Raw genomic sequence first — 18,901 nt, forward strand, 5'->3', positions numbered from 1 at the left:
CACACACACACACGCCCCCCCCCCCCCCCCCTTAACTCTTAAACATGTTCATGCAATGGCCCATGTAAAGTATGATGCTTAAGCCAGGGAGGAAGCTTCTGTAGCTGCCAAGTTAGAAACACACAGTCTTAAATACATTCAACAGAGGATGATGTATGAGAACCAACAAGAAACAACAAAAGCTTTCAGTTTTTCTGCTAAAGACAGTAGGTCTGCCCGTTATTTTAGCACCTATGGCTAGTTGCCCTCAGTAAATGGATTTCTGGGAAGGCTACATATTACCATTGTGTGCATACAAAGACAAATGCTGATTGTATCTATAAATAATTTAATTTCAAATATAACCCAAAGACAGTGAATTTAAAAGTTGTTGTGCCAGAGGTTTGTGGAAATTACTTGCAGTGAGGAAAGGTAACATTACTACTAGCTTGAGTTTCCTCTGTCTCGACTACTCTTCCTAACAAGTGTCATCCTGGTTTAAGATGGAGAAGATACTGTATGTAAATTTGGCCTTTTAAGGATTATAGCATAGACTAGGCTTTCATAGACTTTCTGTCCATACCTGACCCAAGCCTGAGGGTGCGGTGACCCAAACTGACCCAAGCCGGACAATCACATTCCATTTCATGTCCAAATCTGACTTGAGCCCAATGCAGATAAATTTGTGTGGTGTTTTTTCTACTACAAGCACACAAGGAGAAGCAACCTGACCATTAAAGATAATTTTAGTGTTTAATAGCAATTTAAATTAATATGAAAGAGAAACATAGATTCATGTAGTCTGTTTTATAGTTTTAAATAATTACGATTGTGTCTATTTATCCTAACCCACATGACTGAACACAAACGACATTTCTAAATTTGTGTCCGAATCTGAACCAAACCCTCGGGTGCTGACAGGCTTTGTTCGGGCTACATTCTAGTTAGGGTATGATGAAATAAGAATATCTAGGAAGCACTTTGATATTTAATTTCAACAATAAAAAAACTAACTAACTTATCATATGAGTAAAGTGATTCACTCAATCCTACTTACATTTTAGTTGAGTTTTGTAGACTTATTATTTTATAACTATAAATTACAGAAGCAGCTGGCTGTCTGGCAGGATTTATGTGGTGTATAAAACCACAGATTTGTTGTTATAAATGACCAGATACCATCTGAAAAAAAAAATAAGCTGAAGTTCTAATCAATTGGAATAATTCTGTGGCAGCTTAAAACGAAAGTTAATTAATTCTCCATATTAGGTCAGTCAAGTTTCTACAGCTGTCAAAATGTGATGCAGTGTTTTTAAACAGTTTCAATTATATAAAATATGTTGAGGTTGCAGTTTTTTGGAGGCCAGATTACTTACATGGACAAAAAAATTACATCCACATTGTTTTCACTGTGTTTTCATTATGTTTCATTGTGCATTCATTATGGTTCTTTTCCACTGTGCATTATTTTGTGTCATTTTGGTTTTTAACCAACATATCAGATATCCAGCTGAAAAACATCTGGTAATGAGAGTATTTGTGGTTGTGGAGAATAACGAAGAACCTACTGCATTGGTGACTTCTATTTCATAGACCCTCTGAAAGGAAGCACGGTCAAAGAAAACTAGCTTTCCATTTCCCTCGTCTTTCTTCACTGAAGTTCCCGTTACGAGAAGCTTGTCATCTGGGCTGAAACAGCAGTCAGTCCTGATAGGGCGAAGACCACAGAAACAGCATCAGTTTATAATCCATGTATGATAAACTTGCAACAACAACAGCAAACTGGAAGTTCATAATTTAAAAAGTCTCACATGGCAAAGTAGTTGGTCAATCCCATAGCAACATTCACAGGCTTCCTGAAGTTGCGTATATCCCATGTCTTCAGTGTGTCATCACCTAGAAAAGATTAGATGGGGACACATGTAAAATTTAAATTGTGATTGTAACTCTAGAGAAAGTTGCCAAATTGGAACATGTGTGTCCTACAATTTTTATTTTCTTACCACCACGTGAAGCAAGAGTCACACCATCATAGGAAAAAGAGAGGCAGGAGGTGTCTGTTCCTGGAGTATGTGCTTGCTGACAGCGGAACTTTGTATGAACCTGGGAAAAATAAAAGAAACCACATACATTTAAACAAGGTCTTACATAGGTTATGTAGTGATGTGTAACAACTGACATTTTAGACTAAGGACTGGTGCTAATGTGCGTTAAGATTAAGATATTAGATCTTAATCCCCATGATGATCATGATGGCAGGAAATGACTAGCATTTGTGTCTAATAATAGACTTGAATGACAAAAATACAAATACTTGAGCGAATATAGAATCGGGTATGTTGTTGACATGTATCACTATTACAAGGACACAAAAAACTAACTAGACTAGTCTGATCATTAAATACAGAACACAATTTTAAATTGTGTGCTCCTGGCTAACTGAGTAGTTTGCATAAACATATCAAGGTCACAACTGATCATCTATATTAGAAAAATCCTGTGGTACTTCAGGGTGAAACTAATGCTTCACTTTAGTAGCAAATGTTTCAGCCTGTCACTCCAGTAAAAAAAAGACCTTTTCATTTGGTGTCTTCAGTTTCCATTTCTGCCTTGAAGACCATATTATATATTTAACTTTGAAGCATATTAAATCTTATAAAATACCAGCAACTTATTACACCTTACCCACCACGCTTTTTACGTGAGCTACAGATCTCAGAGATTTACCTTGGCAAGCTTAGGTGCCATCATTGTATTTAGATTTTTCCTTCGGTTCTGCCTGAAATAGAATTACACTATTCCTTCTGCCTATGGTTTGCCAGCCAGTAACGCACAACAGACACCCTTCTGACTGTAGCCCTAGGGTAATACTGCCCTTTTGATTCTTTCTTATTATAAACTATTAAAAAGAAAAAAAAACTATAAGTGTTATGCCACAAGTCTCTGTTACATGAGAAAAAAAAAAAAACATCATCAACCACCAGGGCCCAAAAAGAGTGTGTGTGTGTGTTTATTATTGAGGTCATTGTGGTCCCCTCTATTTAAATTAATGATAAGGTCAAAACATTAGAACCCCCTCTTGATGTAATGCACTCCAGTATGACTCCACCACCCACTATGGGCTCAATAATAAATAATAAAAACACAGTGGAATTATCACCTTTCTGACAGTTCTGACTTAAAAACTTTCAGCTAGTAAAAAGAGAATTCATGGCAGAGCTGCTGAATTAGATCGCATCATATTGTACTTGAATTAGATCGCATCATATTGTACTGGGGTCCCTAAGTGGCCAGCGAGTGTATGTTCTTTTGTAAAATGGTTCACAAGGAAGTAAAGAACTAGCACATTTATCTTCTCAGTAAAAAGAAAAAAAAAATGGGAATTAACTTTATAAAAATCGGGTTACTAATCATTGGCAGTACTATGCCTATGAACGTGGTACAATGTCTTGTGTGGCTTTATCTGAACAGAGCCCTAATGTCATCAGTGTTATCTTGGCTCGGGCTTACCAATTTCTAACAGAAAGATTGTGTTAACAACCTGGAGTGGAATTTTAAAGACGTGAGTCTTTACCAAGGTGGGATTGTCCATTAACTGACATATGACCTGCATTAGGGGACGTGTGAGATCTGGTGCTTTAGGATTAGGGTATCTCAGTCTCTACAACATTTATTTTTGTTGTCACTCACATTTCCCAGTGAAGAAAAACGTATGTAGTTGCAGTAGCATGAGGTCATTCCTGTTTTTTACTTCAAACCATGAGTTGATTACTTAGAAAATAATTTGCAACAATTTGGATGATCATGCCCCGAGTTCCACTTTTTAAGGCATATCTTTCTTGCTTATCTTTGTCTTAAATCATGGCAAACTAGATATCATTCAATAACAGGACAGTTAAAGATGCCACCATGGGCTGAAAAGATAAACTAATATATATTAAAGCAACCGATTTATAAAATAATTTGTTGTACATTTAAACTTACCTGCACAAAGGCATACAATGGCAAAAGAGAGGTAGTCAGCACACTGAATATAACAACTTCAGTCAATGTTTTCACCATGAGGGTCTTCATCAGGCAAATCGTGTATAATTCTGCCTGTGTAACTATTTCCCCGGCATGTTGCTGTATATGAGAATGCGATCCTCCTTAACTTGGCTGTGATGATCAGCATGTATCACTGAAAACCAAGTAGGCTAAGTGACCTTTCACTTAAGGGTCATTGTATAGAGGTGAGAACAGACTTACTACAAAAGCTAGAGCGAATGGAATTTAACTTTTGTAATTTAAGGGGTAAAACCAGATATGAGATCCACAATATTCCTAATTCCAGCTGCTGTGGTAGTGTGCATTTTGGTGACAGAAGAACATTACTTTTGTGTGTAAACAGCTGTTTCTAACATTGCCTGCCATTCGATGTGCATCCTCACTGCTCACTCACAGTAAGTGGTGTACTATTATAATACAGGGAGTGTGTGTGCCAAGTTTACAACTCCAGGCTGGACACGTTTGTGTCTAAACAGCTGTTTCCAAATTGCCTGCCATTCGATGTGCATCCTCACTGCTCACTCAGAGTAAGTGGTGTACTACTATAGTACAGAGAATGTGTGTGCCAAGTCTACAGCTCCAGGCTGCATATCCAGCACTGCAATACTTTTCTCTCACTCAGACACAAAAGAAAAGCAGTCTAAAAGTATACATCTACTCAAAATATAGACAAAAGAGAGCAATGAAAAAGGTGATAACCTAGAAATAAACAATTATTCATACATTATGTTACTCCACACAAGTTTCATAATAATAACAGCAATTTAGTTTCTAATCTCTGAGAAAGTGAAGCTAGAAAAACATTTTTGCTTTCTAAATTACATAAACAATTAACGGATGGTCAAAGTTTGTATTGTTGTTGTTGTGTGTCGTTTCAGCACTAATTGCAATAACGTGTCTGCTGCCAGTCCAAGTACGTTACCTGCCAGTCAGATTACAAACATTGATCATTGCTAGACACTGGTGAAGCAATAGTCTGGGAAGTAGTCCTGTTCACACTCAAACAAACATAACCTTGGTTGCAACTACGTTTTCATTAATTCTAAACGGAATGCAAATAAATCACTGAAAAGAGAATTGCAGCAATAAGAGGCTTTGGACCAAGAACTGTGGATAAGGAATTTAAAGTGAGCACAGAGTGTGAAAAACAGATAAGATAGAGAAATGCTGGCAAAAAGAGCAGAAGAAAGTGGAGCTCAAGGTGAATGAGTCACATGTCCTCATGACACAAGAAGGAAACCAGGCCATACTTCATTTCCAAATGGAGGGAAGTTATTAACTTGGAAGAGACAGATAACACAGCTACATTGAACTGTAGATAAGATGGATTCTACTTTTTCATGCCTTTGTTACTTAGCCTCTGTAGTGTCTCCAGGGATAATTTTCTGCTTCCCATCATCATTTTACTTTTCATTACCTTAGACTCGATTCTATTCCCCTCATTTGTTGGCTTAGATTATTTAACTATTCTTATGTGCTTCACTTAAATTGACTTGGTTGAGAAAGTCAAGAGATGAATTTAAGAATAAAAATTTAACTTTTTCATCTTATAGCAGCTATGGAAGAGTTAGGCCATAGGTAATGTCCGGCCTAATGAAAAGCAGCCAAAGAATAAGTGCCTTAAACTCAAACACAGACCACCCTACCTTTGGTGTGCATTGTGAAGTTTGAGAATTGACTACTTTACCATTAACTCTTTTGTCCTTGATAACACACATTGATGTCACAAACACATGAACTATGAACAAAAGGGTATGTTGATGAACCCCCTTTTTGTGATTATATTTTCCTGGGAGCTACTGCATGAAGCTCAATGGCTTATCTTAAAAATGGCTCTAGTAAAGAGTACTCTATGTCCTGGGTAACATCTCTTAAAAAAAAAGACGAAAATGTCAGAAGAATTGTGAATATATGTTACCAAACACATAGATATTACACTATAAATAAATAAAATAAAATTACAGGAAGAAGGTGATGAAATTAGCTTTAAAGAACTTCAGATTCTTGTTTCACAATAACTTGTTTCAAAGCATTCTTTTCGCCACGGCAATAGGTTTTCTCAGGTCAACTGGTAAGATAAGTTATGAGCTCTTGTTCAACAACGATGGTAATGAATCATTCCAGATTTTTTCCCCGTTTATCTAGTCTTTTTCCTTAAAATTATCACCATCTGCCTGCTTAATTTCACTCCCTTTGCTATGCTATGTTATACTTTGTGTGTTATACCTAGCCACAGATAAACAGGTGGAATGAGGAAGAGACATAACCTCTGCTTTACTCATTGCCATAGTAATGGCAGCAGGGGCATAAGGCAAAGACACCAAGGCAGATAGGAACATGTAGGTATAAAAAAAATAACAAATTAGATGTTCATTACATGGTAACCTTGTTAATGTATGTAACAAATGTTATAAAGCAAGTGACTTCAATAGGAAATGTGTGGTTATTCATACACACACACACGCCAACTATTTCTAGATCATATGCTGCTGTTGTGAAAGCTTGAGTGTTTATGTACTCTCCTGATGTTGGCTGGCATTGGTAGATGCCATGGTGTTTGCTTCCTGTGATAATCTACACAGCCAGCTTGTGAAACTGGATTCTCACACACTGGAACTTCTCTCACACCTCTGTAAGCTGTGTCCTTCACTCTGTCCGACATGTATAAAGCTAAATTGTGACAATTTAATTCTTCAAGGGAACGGGAGAATATTTTTTTTACCATTTCGTAAAAGATTCTGCATCACATAGGATTGTGTATACATGCACATGTACACTAACCTCATATTGACACATAATTCCGCAGCAGAAGTAGCTGAATAGCTGAATGAACAGTATTGAATTTCATCCTCAGTAGACTATGATAACAATCTACCACAGGGCCAACTGTTCCTAACCGCGTTATCTGAGTATCACCATATAAATACTGCAGGGCTCTGCATTTCTTCTACCTCCATACTTTTATAACCACACACCTGAAGGGCTTTATAAGGCCCCCCAGTTGTTACATCTCACTCTGACCTCTGTTGCTTTTTGAGGATCGAGTGCACAAACCGCAGTGCTGAACAGCTGCTTTGATCTTTCATGGAAATCAACAAGTGGTGATAGTAATGCTGTTTGTGTGTGTGTGTGTGTGTGTGTGCCGGTTAGAGGATCACACTGGAGTGAGTGTCCAGATAATACAACAGTGAGCTATATAAAGAAAAATTGCTCTAAAAAAATAGAGTTCTACACTGTCATTGCCATTTTAGGGGTGGTTCAGAGTTAAAAACTTAGTTGAGGAATAGGTACTACACTTAAAACTGTAGAATCCTTTTTAAATTAAAAAACATCTCTTGAAATATACAATAGATACAAAATGTTTATTGAGGGGATGATCAAACTATGTGGCAATGAAATCTGGTTTATGATCAGTGTGTGTTTAGCTTGGTGGACCATTCGTTTGTACCTCAAATGGTTCCATGAACCTTTATGAGGACTCTGTATCATAGTGGTTATAAAGTCCTAAAAAATTTGAAAGATTTATTCTCCCAGATTACCCGCAGTTTATAGTGACAGTGTGCAGAGTCACATTAGTGTGGTAAGGGTCCTTTTAGGGCTCTAACACACCAAGTTGCCAGTTGGTCAAAAGCCAAAGTCAGGTCCTTGCTGTAGTTTTTACAGTGTGTCTCACAGCACTAGCCGGACCCCCACCAGCAGCCATTCAGCAGATTCAGCATGTCAAATTAGCATTAGTCCCATTTGTTGGAGAGACCACTGATTGGTTGTTCAGTTTAGGGAATCAATGCACAAAAAGTGAACTCGGTAACAGCTTTGTTTACAATTTGTCTATCTGCAATTCCTTCCACTTTCTCTTCCTCTCACACCAGTAAAGAACATGTATGCTATGAGCTTGTCGACTGTCACCTTTTGGTATTCTCAGACAAAAGGCAATGTGAACAGCTGCAGCACTTGGTCTTTGTCGCTGCTAGTTCTTTGACATTAGCTTGATGTGTCACGGCCTTTAGGGTATTGACTGTACATGATGTGCTTTTAGTCAAAAAAGGACTTGCAATCTTAATTCATTTTACCAAAATGGTCTAGGAGCACCCTACATTGTTGTGGTTAGTGACCTTGTTGTTTTGTTATATGTCCCCTCTCTCACCATCTTCCTATAGGTCCTGGCTGCCTCTACTTATTTTCTTTTTAAATTATGAACAAATAATAAAGGAAATAAAGAAGACACATCAAATATCCATATCCCTGGTTCCACTAATTATTAAGGTGATATTACAGTATGAAAACCAATATATACTAACAACAATAGAAAGTAGGCCATGTCATCTCACGATAACACTAAGAACTGTGTCGTTTATCAAAACCACCGTTTTGGGGGTCCCACTTTGAAGTCTGGAAACACCCAAGTTCACCACTGACATCATAACATTCCTCAGGTCTCTGTGGTAATGTTCTGGAACGACGGCCTGCACTCTCAATGCATCACAGAGTGCACATTACCTGGCAACCATTTAAATGCAGTCTTGTAATTCTGGCACCGACCCTTCTGGTCAGAGAATGAGTATGCAATCACCCTCTACAGCAGTCCACTGAAAGACACCTACTTGACTACCATCATAGGATCAATCAACTCATGCCAGGGTTCAAGAGCATGATGTGTCATCCTCAATAACCTCTCTTCAGTTTGAGCCCTAGATGAAGGTCATGTACATGAGTGATCGTGATTGATCTGCCTGCATATTCTGGCTATGAGTAATAGTGGCTATCTAACAGGAGATGGGCTTTCTTTGAGTTGGGGGGGGGGGGGGGGGGGGGGGGGGGGGGGGGGGGGGTTGGAGAGCAAAAAAGCATCGGAAGGTCAACTCCTTTTTAGGCTTGTGGCTAAATTTCAGTCAGCAGCACAGGTTGCTGATTAGGGCAGAGGGCACAAACTACATTTTTAAGCTATTCAGACAGGACAGGCTCCAGTGGTCAGACAACAGACATGACTATTGTAAGCTGCTATGGCACACATGGTAAATATTTAGTTTGGAGAAGGAGGGGTAATAAATTTTGAGAGCTTTACCCAATCACTTACAGCCTGCTACTACTAGCAGTCCAGGGGTAGGGATGATCTGTGAGGAGAGATGGGAATCTATGCAGCATACGATTATGGAAGCACAGACACTCTTGCATTAGAAAAGTAGTTAAAGTAGTTCAAATATCTAATTATATACACCGTTTGCATGTCCTGCGATTAAGAAGTTGACTTTGAACTAATTATTATGTAGCCTACTTCTCATTTGACTAATCTGGATAAGCCCTTCCGTCTAATCAAGCTGTTCCAACTCACTGACTACAGCCTAATTGTCACTGTTGCTATTCTCATATAAAATAACAGAAGCAGTCAACCATGCATACATATGGGGATGTAGATATTTAATGGTATGGGCTGGAACAAGAGATTTATAAGAAAATTGTATAATGCCAAAACTTTTGAGGGAAAAACTTTTATTCTCCATAATAAAACTCACGCCCTCTTGTTCAAGATCTTTTTTATCTTTAGATTCATGTGTGTAGCCCTCTATCAGTCATATTGTTCCATTTACAAAATGTTGGGTTTACAGTATTTCATGGCTCCAATGTGAGTAACTTGTGAAAGGGCAAATCATAATGTACTATGCCAGAATGAAGCCTGCAATAGCTCTTTTTTATAAATACTAAATTATGCCAAACTTGCTCTGTCACTTATTATCTGGGGAAAAAAACATAAATTATCTCTTTTTTTGCTGCCCAGAGGTATCATTCTTAGATTCCTAAAGCCAATAAAAAGAAAGTTAGATAAGCAGGCAATAGGTTAGAGATATCTGTTAAACATTTCACAGAAAACCACTTGATGAAAGATGAAGTAGTTGTAATCTACAGCCCAGAATGGAAGTCATTTTTAACCACAGGGACAACAAGTAAAAATACCAAAATAAGTGAGATCAACTATTATTCTCAACTATCTAACATTTCAAGAATAGAATGAACAATTTGATCACTTTAATGTGATGGTGGAAAACCTACAGAGGGAAATTTTGATTGCGCCTCACAGCAACTTTCATGTTCTTCCACCTAATTATAACCCATCACTTCATTCAGTTAAATAATCCCCTATCTTTACCCATGATGAAAATCTGGCTGCCCTGTCAGACAGTCTAGTGTAAAATTAATGAAATTGTTCATAAAACTATTGCACTTGAACTCTTAGTTAATTAGGATAAACTAAGCAGTTGTTAGTATTTCTGCATATACTGACACACAACGTATGATGCTGACCTTCGAACAGCACATTGTTGTAGGACAAACATGAAAAATATTTCCCCTTTGACTTCCATAGGCTGTCTAGGATGTCCACAGAAGGGATGCTACAGAGTGAACTCGTTGCCCTTGTTCACACAATGATAGTTACCAGAGGATGAGGCATATTCACTTTGTGATGTCCTGTTGTCAGTAGGTTGACATTTAGGCTGTTTTGGTTTTTAATGCCTTGACAACTGTTGGATTGAATGTCATGCCTGATATAACATTTGTGTGTTTTAGAGCCAAAATATGAGGTTTTGAAATGCAGAAATGTATAAATGTCTCAACAACTATTAGAAAGGTTGTTATGAAATTTGCTACACAGTTTTATCTCACCACCTAACACATCATAAGTTCAAAATTTTAAATAAGCAGTTCTTTGGATTCTTTCTACTGTATACACCTATACAACCAATGACATCAGCAATCAGTCCAAGCTATATTAGTACTAATTAGCAAAAACTGCAATGCTAAACAAGCTAAAATATAATTGTGAACATGGTAAAAATTATCAACATGTTTAGCATTACCATTGTTACCATGTTGGTAATAGCTTTTAATACAGCCTCTCAGAGGCACTAGTATAGCTGTAGACTCATATTTATTTAGAGTTTACGCAAAATGAGAGCGACTCTGGCCCATGCTAACTGCCATGACATTGGTTAGTGTGATAACCAGGTTAATACAGGTCAGACAGGCTATTGAATACGATTCTCAATTACTCTCTGTTTGGGCAAATGCATTTAAAGATAGACATTTTGAGTTCTGGTCAGTGTTAGTGACTTATTGAACTCTGACCTCTCTGTCCTGTGACCAGATGACCTTAGTATCATGACTCTGTACCATAACAAAACAAACACAGTATGTTTACAACTTAGTGGACATTCTGGTCATTGGTGTGTGTTTTAGTACTCACACTCAGGTTTCTGTCCCAGATCTGGATGGTGCCATCTTGGCAGCCTGCTGCAATAAGTTTCCCATCACGGCTGTAGGTGCAGCATGTGGGGGTCACCTTCTTCCCCTGAAGGGAGCGGGGTTTGAAAACAGACTTATGCTTCTTCTCAGAGCTCAGGTCCCATGTGCGCACCGTGCTGTGAACAGAAAATTAAATTTTTCTCAACCAATTGTCATAAAATGTTTATCTTATAAACATATTTATTGAAGACAATAATGAATATGGTAAACCATAATAAATCATAATCATACAGAGGTACAGAAAGCAAAATAATTCTCATGTACATGAGGTTAGGCAGCTACCCTAGCATTAGAGGTTAGTAAACAGCAGAACAGTACATCAGTCTGGCACATATATCTGAAGTTTCCATGAAATCCTGATTCTGCCCCTACAACACATGTTGAACACGTTACAAAACTTGGACCACTGAGAGGGAACTCAACATTAGGCTGGCAGACAACAATATTGTGCTAAACTCTGGCGTCTAGCCAGTAAAATATAACATACGTTTACACTAATATAGATAAAAATTAGCGTCCACCTTTTATCAAAAAAAACATCAAAAACAACAAACAACAAAATTAATAAAGAAGGAAAAGTTTGAAATGACTCAGTGACCTCCATAGGCATGACTTGTTTTCTTTTGTTGTCTATGCAAGGGATGCTGCACAAAACTTTAAACAACACTGTTTTTCTCACTCAACAAGATCTTTAACCTGTCAGAGCCTTTGTGAAACCACCAGAAAACAAACAAGTAAATAAGAGGCTGCAGTGAAAAAAATTGATGACTAAGAGGAAAAACTGAGATGCCATCTAGTCCCACAAGTCAGTTTAAGAAATGGAAATCTCCACAGTATATTTTGAAAGACATGAGTACACACAAAAATGTTCAGCCAACTTCCCACGCACCTACACTAATATTCATGGCAGACAGAGTACAACCACATGTATCTTTAGCCGGGTGCTGAGCATCGAGACCTTTGGGTTGTGAGGTCAACAGAGGAGTATAAACACACAGGTAGGGCTGCTACTAACAGCCAGGCAAGTATTCCTTCACGGCCAGCTACAAAGTCACAGGCACACATATATTAAACTATGTTTGGACAAGTCTAACAATGTGATACAAATGCCAGCTGAAAACATATGGTTTGAGTGACAACTTGCAAGAGCTAAATAAAAGTATGGTAGATAAAGTTGTGTTTGAGTCCACACAAACTAAAGCTGACAATACATTTTTCAAAATGTAATGATGGGAAAAAGAGGTGCAAAAGCCACATATGTAAAATGAGGTCGCGAAAAACATTATGAGGGCTGTGTATGTGTGAGAGTGAAAGAAAAGAGTGATAGCTACAGACTGGATGACAAATTGTTCCACCTGCTGCCTTACACAGACATCTCAATTTTGTTTACAGAAGGCTGTAGGCGTCTGTCAAGCCAATAAAGACAACATAACCTTTTGCGTAGCACACAAAACCTGGAATGCTATTTATCGTAAGGGTTCTTTCCAAAACATGGCACTGCTAGCTGTCAGGGAATATAGCAGGGAGGATACAGCCCACCACTGTTGAGACAACCATGAACACAGAAAGAATGCTGATCCCCCTCACCTATCAGAGCAGACAAGGAAGGGGAAACTGTCTGGGCTAATATATAGTACTGTATAAAAAAAAAAAAAGGCTTGTCACCTTCATGTTTTTAAACTTGTACTTTTTATTCCAGAGGAAAATATCTGGGGCAGTCTCAAACAGTATTCTCTCAGGGCAGGTAGCTGTTTTGAGAAGATAAGAGTATGAGGTATTAGAAAACTCATATGTAACATGAAGAAACCGGGAACATACTTTTGCCCTTTATTCTTCCATGCAACTCTATTTTCCCTTCAATCAGCAGGCCCCTTTTCCCACACAGAAGCTGTGGAGACAGAGTGATGAATGTAATAAAATGAGAGCCATACATCCTTATTCATGCGTGCACACTTTACAAGGTAACACGGTTGTTCACACATCAACTGAGGAGTGACAGGTCCCCTGGCCCCAGATTTTATCTTTCTGTTAGGTTATAGGTCTAGTGAGGAGGATAGCGGCTAGGATCATTTTCCCAGATGATATGATAAGGAAGATAAGGAATTGGTAAAATAATAAGTTTACATTCTGTACAAGTTGTTGTTTGTTTGTCAAATTCCAGTGATTGGAATAGACTATGTTGCCTGATGGCTGGTTGACTATCTACTGAGTTATAACAAGGATTAGAATGGCAGATACTCCATCTTCCATTGCAGCTGAAGAAGATAAAGTGTAGGGAAATAACAGAGGGATTCCGAAGGGGACATATACACAGTGGCATTTAGGCAAGAAACTAAAAGAAGGAACACTACAATCTACAAAGGAAAAAATTACTCTGGGTAAAATGAGACCCTAAAAATGCCTTAGCAGGGAGAGACCACACACTACAATGCTTGACTCAAAGACTACAAGAAATCAAGACAGTCCTTCAGATTCAATCAAGCAATCTGGGTTGATAAGAAGCTTGCCTACTGGACCATATCCATTAGAACGAGGCCTGATAATCAGTTCACTCAGATAAAAAAAACACACTGAGGAGCCTGCAGTTTCTGTCAGTCAAAAATTCAGCCTCAATTGTAAATTGTTTAAAAATAAATAAATAAAAGCACTCTTTTAAGGTATGGTATGTTCACTTAAGTATCAGCAAGATATGGAACACTTGCACTGTATGGCCTGCAACAGTTGAAGATGCCCTGGACTGTGGATGAACCATATGTGTCAAACTGTGAATCGCCCCAACATGCTCACAATCACTGTGGTATCGGTCCTTACTCTTTATCCCTGTTCTGTCACACAGATCACACTTAATGAGTGTGCAGTAATGCCCCTTTTCCTCAAGCAATATCTAAAGTAAGCCGTCACCAAACACTTAGCTGGCAGCGTTTGAAAAAGTTTACCTACTTGCATGACAAGGTCAGTATGCTAGAAATGATCAATTAGAACATGTGGATACAAAAATTATGACAGACAGACAAACAAACAAACAAAAAAAACTAACAAACAAAGTAAGAACAGTTGCTGACTACAGCGGTGGGGAGGGGGAAGCATTGCTCAGTACAAGCATTTATCCAAGTAGCGTCTATGAATATGTTGTGTGAGACTTTTCTATTTTGCTGGCTGCTCTTCCTTAATGTACCACATGTATCGGATTATGGCTTTGGTTGGAGCACATGATAAAGACAAACAGTTTGTCCCTCAGCATGAAGGGACCTGCCATGTTGTCCTCTCCGTCTCCTCGCATACAACTACACATCCAAATCCAGCTGCAGCCCTGACAGCAGGCCAACACGAAGGGAATCCCTGGCATTCAAACCTCTTGGAAACATTCCTCAAATTGTGTGTATCTTTGTGTGCACATGTGCAAATGTGTCTCAAGACTCAACACAAGTAACATATGGCCCTAATTAGAAAGTCGCCATTTGTCCTATCCTCTGCTCCATTGGCTGAAATTTCAGTCACAAAAAGAGCATAACATGAATTTTTTATCACTCTTCTGGGGCACTATAAAACTACATAAAGTAAAACAAAGAATAAGCAATGTTATGCCTTTGCAGCTACTAATGCAAAGTTTCCCACATTTTGAGTTATTGTATTTTGACAATAAACAATAAAGTTTATTATCTTTTAACAGAACATATTCATTGATTTTTTTTTAACTAATACTGTTAAAAATGTTGCCCATTACAATGTCTGCATTTTATTATGTTCCATTCTGCCAAAGAAATACTTCCACAGGGAATAGAGAGCACATCTTGCTTTTACTTTCTGAGAAATAAACTGAAGTTTTCAAACAGGTGTTCAGTCTCTTAGCTAAGACTTAAAAGGGCTCTGTGCTTAATATATATTTAGCCACCTTAGTTAAAACATAAAAAATATTGGGGAAACAAATAGTTGACAGAAGACAGAAGAATGTGAAATACTGACACATTCACACCATTTACAGGCAAATGGCTTTTCACTCACCAAAGTCCCACAGTTCTACTAAAGCCCCTTACAACACTCAGTGTACCGAGACAATTCTTACCATCCTGCCACCCCCTGCTGTTATAGTATTATTTAACCGCTTCATCACTACTTCCCTCTCACCCACTTCTCAGAGAAAAGGGTTGGGTTAATGAAATCATTCAAGGAGCTGAGGGGCAATTCTTGTGAATAAGACTCCATACAACCAGGGAGCTCTTTAATTAAGGAGCTGTGCTTCAGTGATCATGTTTAACCTATTCAAATAAACACAACAAAAACTCGAACTATGCTAACAAAGGAACATGAATGTTTGAAAAACTAGATGTGGGTCTGATGTTGGCACTGTTGCCCCACAGCTGGTCAATTCTTAACTGACTATAGTCTGAGCTTCACAGTCCAAACTTTAAAGACAGCAGCATGCATAAAGTGGTGGTAAGGAAAATAGAAAGAACTAAACATTTTTGATCATTCCTCCAGAGTAACTGGAGCATTAATAATCCATGCTAGACTAGACTATAATCATGGGTGTACATTATATTGCAGTACATTATGCCTTTAGTCTCATAGGTTCACTTTTGGAGGTCCAGGAGTATTACAGCTGTTTCATGTTTTCCCAGCAGTTGCAAATACATCTTGGAGCAGGCAGTTCATATTCAGAAAAATGTTGCTGCCCGTAGACCCCGTGGTTTTGTCTAACATAACATAAAGATACATGGTATCGTAAGAACATCAGGTTATCTCCTCAAATATGCTTAATTTAGACTAGACAAAAAAAAAAAGAAAGACAAATCTGCATGCTAAAATCTCAAATGCTGAAAATACTGGAGTGCTAAAAATGAAGAGCTACCAAAAAACAGAAACAAGTAAGTAATGTGGTCTTTATGTTTGACGTATGTTAAAACTATGCCTGATACATTTTGCACATGCACTAGAGGTATGAGAGGGACTTTTAATTGATGAGGTGAGAAGTTTGAGGGGCAGTGCATCCAGCAAGAAAGAAAATTAAAGCACTTCATCATGACTTAACCCCTAAATTGAACTGCACATTACTAACGCAATGATACGTGAAGGTGCAATAAAGGAGGTTTAGCAAGGATAAACGGACTCTTTCCCCTAAGAGATGCCAAATACTGTGCTACTCTGACCTGCTCTGCTGCTGTGAACCCTTCACTCAAAAGCAGCTGCTGTGCCTGCTTAAGGGGTCCCTCTGCACTCCTCGCCACTGAGCTGGCTTTGGGTAACACCCAGTGTTAACGTGTCAGAGGAGGACTTCCAGAGACTCCGTAAGAGCTAAATAAACTAGCCTTTGCATCTGGGAGAGCAGGGAGACTGGTAAACACAAGGCTGTGCCCTGCCCACAAAGCCAGATCCTTGTTTTTGCTAAACGATGATAGTCCTGGTTTCTGCACTGCTGCCTGTCGCAGTCACCTAAGACTCATCACTGTGCTTTCACTTAAAGTCACACACGATCATTTACAACTATTGACGCACGCCTATATAAACAGCAAATGTTTACAGCTTCTGCGCTTATATAGGCCCAGTGTTTTTTAAGAGAGCGAAGGCTGGATAAGCTCTGCTAACTGGAAGAGAAAGATTTTAAATATGTCATCTTCTGCAAATAAGAGCTGCATTTGGACAATATCCCGTATAAAATGTGCCATGTGTCAAAGCACAGCTGTGCGGTCAGGCCAGCACTTCTAGAGATATGGAGATGGTGAGAGTAAAGAAAGTCAGTTTAGTTGAGAACATTACCTTTGACATGGCATTCACTAGTTAGTGGCCCAGTAAGGACAATTCTCCCGTTTCATTACGTAGATATTTAAGTTTCACTATTGACATCTTAAATTAGAAGTAATGACACATTTCAATGCACAAAGATCATGAACAAATCTTTTATGTGTATGTGGCAGTTTGGCTGAATGTCTCTGCTTATGAAAAATAAATAACCGACTTGTCTATCTAGCAGTTTCAAGAAAGAGAGAGGATAACTGTTGGTGTTATCCTCTGTTTCAACTCACAGCTCAAAACATGTATTTGGGACTCACCCATCATTAGAGCAGGTCATGAACTCTTCTTTGATCTTGGGATGCCAGCAGCCACCATTCAGCATAGCAGTGTGACCCTGTAAAGAGCATAAAGTAAAATGTATTCAATCACTGTTGCCATTAACACTAAAAATGTTTTAACTTATTAACTATGTAGAATATAGCTTAGGTAGTTGCAGTCAGTAAAGGCTAGTTGCCAGGAGCAAACAGTGGTCAATTAATAAAGATCACATATTTTAAAATCTAATTAGAGACAATTTTTTTGCAAATACAGCTTAGCGCAAATTTGCTGTACGACAGTGTTGTGGCTAGATTGGGAACTGTGATCTACATGGTAACTGTGAGGCTTGTATCTATAAAGACACATGCAAAGGTTTCCCAGAGGCACCAGTTAGTTAGTCATCTGAATGCATTTTTAAGGGCCCTCCCCTGGAGAAAAGTACTTAACTTTGATCATACTGTAACCTTGACTTTTGTCCTTACTCAAAATAGCTTTACAACTCAGCTGGTGAACATTGAAGCTGTAATACAGCCTTCTGCGCTGCTTCAAACAGCAAGTTAAAGCAATGTGACTTTAGGAAATCTCCTCTGTTATGAGTAATTCTGCACAGGAATCCTCTAACAAATTATTTCAAAGCAGGGTACCAAGGAGAGAGGCCTCCCCTCCTTCCAGGTCAAAGAGAATATTTCAGTGTTTGTCAAAGAGGCTTTCGACATGATATACCACTGTTTGACAGGATGCTCGAGAAAGCAAAACCTTGCATGAAAAAAGCAGACTAAATGACTTTGGTATGTGTGTATCAGGAAAAGAGGCCTGCCTGTTCACTGTCAAATACTTCAAACACACCACTTTAATAATCAATAAAAGAAAACTGTCTAGGCTCTTGCTGTTTAATGACCAAAAAGGATTAATAGCAAATTGGCTAAGTTATTAAATTTTACACAAAAAATACACAGTGGGCAGTGAATAACTCAACTTCTCTGCTCTGTGCCACAACATCAAAATAAACTGATTTATCTATCACAAGAGCTTTATGATTAGTATCCAGGCGTGACTACCTCCCCCCAAAAAAATCTGATTCATCTTCTTTCACTGTTTAGAACAACAAATTGCCAAAAACTAAAGGGAAACAGCAGACTGATATTCATACTAACAGGCAACACAAATAGAGCATGTTAATGACAAACAGACCTGAGAAAATAACCATCCCTGATAACAAAAATTGACTAACTGGAGATAATAACAATAATCTAAATCGGTTTCTATGTTAATGCATTTAAGCGAAGGCTAAAAAGGGCGTTTGGTAATTTTGACTGTTGAAAGAATCAACTGATTATTCAATTATTTTATCAACTCCACTATGCAAATGTACAGTGAATCAAAAAAAAAAAAAACCAATATCCAAATTTGATCATCAAATTCAGATGTAAACATTTGCTGATTTCTTCTTCTGCTTCTCTCTTTAGACTTTAGTTCATTTATTAGAAAAAAAAGGAAATGCTACCGCATGCACATATATTCTTCTGTGTGG

At 38.2% G+C, this 18,901-nt stretch overlaps 1 protein-coding gene across 2 annotated transcripts in view; it reads right to left on the reverse strand.

Moving 5' to 3' along the window:
* Positions 1 to 18,901, reverse strand: part of LOC137103811 (WD repeat-containing protein 70) — a 37,324-nt gene that overhangs the window by 11,185 nt on the left and 7,238 nt on the right. For both annotated transcript variants that reach the window (XM_067484501.1, XM_067484502.1), the window contains exons 9-13: positions 17,370 to 17,446; positions 11,264 to 11,438; positions 1,983 to 2,082; positions 1,791 to 1,875; positions 1,548 to 1,686 (exon numbers count right to left, since the gene is read on the reverse strand). In XM_067484501.1, coding sequence (XP_067340602.1) covers positions 1,548 to 1,686; positions 1,791 to 1,875; positions 1,983 to 2,082; positions 11,264 to 11,438; positions 17,370 to 17,446 — 576 coding nt within the window. The remainder of the gene's footprint in view (positions 1 to 1,547; positions 1,687 to 1,790; positions 1,876 to 1,982; positions 2,083 to 11,263; positions 11,439 to 17,369; positions 17,447 to 18,901) is intronic.

The sequence above is a fragment of the Channa argus genome, chromosome 18 (genome assembly GCF_033026475.1).
Source record: "Channa argus isolate prfri chromosome 18, Channa argus male v1.0, whole genome shotgun sequence".
Lineage (NCBI taxonomy): Eukaryota > Metazoa > Chordata > Actinopteri > Anabantiformes > Channidae > Channa > Channa argus.